Here is a 3,663-nt window from a genome sequence, read left to right as displayed (position 1 = left end):
GCTGCTGCCTTTCCACATTCCCACCTGTTTGAGATCCTTTTCTATACTCATTCAGCTGGTGGTGCTTACTTCAAATTACCATCACCGAAGTGCATCAAATCACAGGGACAGAACGTCACCATCACAGTCGGCAGGCCATGGATACCAAGGGACCCCAACATCTATGTTCATTCTTGGGGAGGGAACAACATCAAGAGAGGCTTTCTCCCTAAGGGCCGCCTTCAGGATGAAATCCAGCTGCCGCAGAGCATCTCCCGAAGCCTTGCTCTCCACAGGTGCCTAACTCCGGAGAACACTCGGGCAGGACTGCTGTCTGCCCAGGAGACAATTTACTTCGCAAGCCCCGTCCTCACCGAAGAAGACGCTTTAGGTGCAGGGGCCCGTGCCGAGGATGCACATGCCGGCTTCCCGAGGAAGGACGCCCGTCGGGGGTCCTCTCCCCTTCGCCCAAGAGGGAAAGCCTGCCCGGGGTGGCGGCAGCAGCCGGCCAAGCCGCGGCGCCCATCAGGTAGGGGCAAGCCCGCCGAGCCCCCGCGCCGGCCCCGCGGCATCCCGCGCCGGGCGGTGCGCCTACTCACGGCTGTGCGGGGCTCCGGCGGGGCCGGCTGAGGACGAGGAGGAGGAGGCGGAGACCGGGCAGGTGAACCCTCGCGGCAGCTGTCTCCCCGGCCGCTGCTGCTGGAAGCCGCCCGGTCTCTCTACCCCCGGCCTTCGGCAGGGCTTGAGCCCCCTGCGCCCGCCGCCAGCGTGGGAGGGCGCGGCGGGGCTACAGGCGGGGGAGCCGCTCCGACCGGCTCCGGGGAGCGAGGGAACGAGCGAGGGAGGGAGGGAGCGAGGGAGGAGGCAGGAGGCAGGACAGCTCCCGGCCCCGGCCCGCCCTCCGTCTGCGGCTCCACCGAGGGGAAGCCGAGCGGCGCCGGCTGTCGGGGTGCTGCGCGCCTCGCTGCCTGGGAAACTTCGGAAGCTTGCCGGGGAGCGTCTGTCCCCTGCCCCGAGGGGCGACCCGGTGGAGGGAAGCGTCCCCGTGCGCACCAGCTGGATGGCGCGGACCCTGAGACCCGACGACATCAACCCCCGGACGGGGCTTGTGGTGGCTCTGGTCAGCGTCTTTCTGGTGTTCGGCTTCATGTTCACCGTGTCTGGCATCAAGGGGGAGACCCTGGGAGACATCCCGCTGCTGGCCATCGGGCCGGCCATCTGCCTGCCCGGCATTGCCGCCATTGCCCTCACCAGAAAAACCGACGGCTGCACCAAGTGTCCCGAGAACATGCGTCCGTGCTGTAAGGAACTCAAGGACCGGGATGTCATGGAGCTGCTAAGGACCCCCTCGGACCTGGAGTCTGGCAAGGGAAGTTGTGACGAGCTGACTAGGAAAGCTTACCGCAAGGACAGGAGAGGGCTGAGGGGAGAGGACACCGTGTTCATCTGCACCACCAGCACCACCGCCGCTGCCACGGCAGAGTGCAAGAGCCTCACCACAAAGGTGGAGCAGGAGGAGATGCTGAAATACCTGGAGAGCTGTTACCCAGAGATGCCAGAGAATGTGTTCGTGGGAGATGCCTCCACATACAGTGCCTTGGAGAAGAAGAGCTCTTCTCCCAGCAGGGACAGCATTCCTTGCCCTGACATTGAAGACAACATTTTTGTGGCTCCTAAAGATAGTATCATTGTCTGCTCTTACAAGGATAACAGCCCTTATGACAGGTACTGTTGTTACATAAACCCCACTGGAGTCAATTCAGACCAGGAGACCATTGTGTGAAAGATGCATACTTTATATATATGTATGTATACAAAAACTGCAACTTCAACTTCTTGATAGGGGATAATATAGCTGACTGCATGGGACAATCCTGATACTATTTCAATTTAAAGTGGTATGTGACTGATACTCAAACCTTTTGTGCCTGAAGTACGCTTTCTGTAAGTAAACAAGCATGTTTAAAGGTTAAAGAATTCAATTTTTCATTTTGGGAAAAAAAGAAATTTATTTTAATTTTATTTTCTCCCTTTTCCTCCCTTGTGTTTTCTGCTGCCTCTTGTACCCAAGCCTGTAGGCACACTGGCACGAGGGCAGCAGTGACTGTCAGCTGAGATCAAGAGCTGAATGAAACTCTGGAGCTGTCTGTAGGAAAGAATGTGGTCCTCTATGGCTGAATAAGTTTTTGAAATACTGTCACTTCATTTTGGGAGGGATTGAGAGATGTCAGCATGAACTCCAATAGCTGCCTGATGTCAGGGAGTGTAGAAATCATTTGTCTCCCTTTGTCCTTGCTGGATTTTTTTTCCCCTTTGTGTCAAAGAATAGGTGTCCTGACCCTGTGGGCTCTTCTGAAAGTCTCCTAGGAACCATACGGGCTCAGGAGAGTTTTCAAAGACTAATCCATCATCAATAGCACGAACATAGATGTGTTAGCTTAATTTTCCACTGGTCTAGAGTTCACTGAAATGTGTCTAATACTTTTGGATTTTAGAGGCATACTTGACAAGGGGAATGCAACATGAACACGACAGAGATCTTGCAGAGACTAGGAGCAGATGTCAGTGAACTCAGGTCTTTAAAATATATTTCAGTACCTCAAAAATCACTTCAGGAATAGACTTCTGTGAGTTTTGTTCTGAGTGGGATCTGACTCTTCTGAAAATGCCATTTTCTTGTGCCTTTTCTAAAAATGCCAGATATTTCTGTATGGGGAATGCATGGTGACAGTCCACTCAGGGGTCTCCAAGCCATGCTTTGCTGGGAGAAGGGAACAGAGGACCTGACTGACAGATGGTTTTTTCACAGCTTATGGATACATAGCAAGAAAATGTGAAGTGGGTAATGAAGATGAACCATTCAAATTCAGAGCCTGCAGTTTACATACCGAAATACAAACCTGGCTATTCTGTCCAACACTAAGTTGCATGTTCCATGCTGTGCATAAACATCTTACCTGACCTCTGCAGTGTAGGGAACAGAGATGTGGTGTAACACAATGTGCATGCTAAGCAGCTACTCTAAGTGTTCAGGTCTTAGGGTAACGGTTGCTAAAGCATAGAGTAATTTGCTAACATCTCACAAAGCCCCAGTTCCTATAAGCAAACTCCCAGAACACCAAAAAGTTCCTGTGTGATGAAAGTCTTAATAGCTGCTCCTACTTAGATGGTTTTTGTCAACCATAGGTTCTACCAGAGAAATGTATTGAGTTACCAGAGTAGGAAATACGAAAAACAGGCTTTCATTTGTAGCAACCTGAGATGTTGTGTAGAAAATCAAAAGGAATTTTGCACTTAAATGAGGCTTTCCATGCCCATGGAATTGTTTGGAAAGTGAATGTAAATTTTATATATACTTATGTGTGTATTTGTTTGTTTGTTGAGAAACTTAATGTCAAATCGTAACAGACAATGAGTCTCTGAACATGTTTCCAGAAGAAGGAAACAATTTTCTGGCTAGCTTGGTGTCTTTCAGACCAAATAAGGTGTCAACCCTTTGGGCAGGCTTTGGTGGGGCATCTGGATACTACTATGATAAAATCAAAAAACACTAGCTCATTGAAGTCAGGCAAAAACTCTGAATAAGTGGTTACAGGCAGCTGGTCTGCTCAGGCATGCAGCAACAGTACTGTGGTAATAAATGAACACCTGCACTTTGTGCAGCCCAGGTTTGATCCAATGAGC

At 51.3% G+C, this 3,663-nt stretch overlaps 1 protein-coding gene across 1 annotated transcript; it reads left to right on the top strand.

Annotated features, from left to right (window-relative positions):
• Nucleotides 1–1,039: 1,039 nt before the first annotated feature.
• TMEM215 (transmembrane protein 215) lies at nucleotides 1,040–1,762 on the top strand (the record flags this gene model as incomplete). The annotated part of the gene is made up of 1 exon (XM_084225630.1): nucleotides 1,040–1,762. One exon carries the CDS (start codon nucleotides 1,040–1,042, stop codon nucleotides 1,760–1,762), a length of 723 nt encoding a protein of 240 aa, XP_084081756.1.
• Between the last annotated feature and the right edge of the window lie 1,901 nt (nucleotides 1,763–3,663).

The sequence above is a fragment of the Fringilla coelebs genome (genome assembly GCF_963513975.1).
Source record: "Fringilla coelebs genome assembly, chromosome: Z".
Classification (NCBI taxonomy): domain Eukaryota; kingdom Metazoa; phylum Chordata; class Aves; order Passeriformes; family Fringillidae; genus Fringilla; species Fringilla coelebs.
Note: the sequence above shows the minus strand (reverse complement) of the source record. Positions and strands in the feature narration are given on the sequence as shown.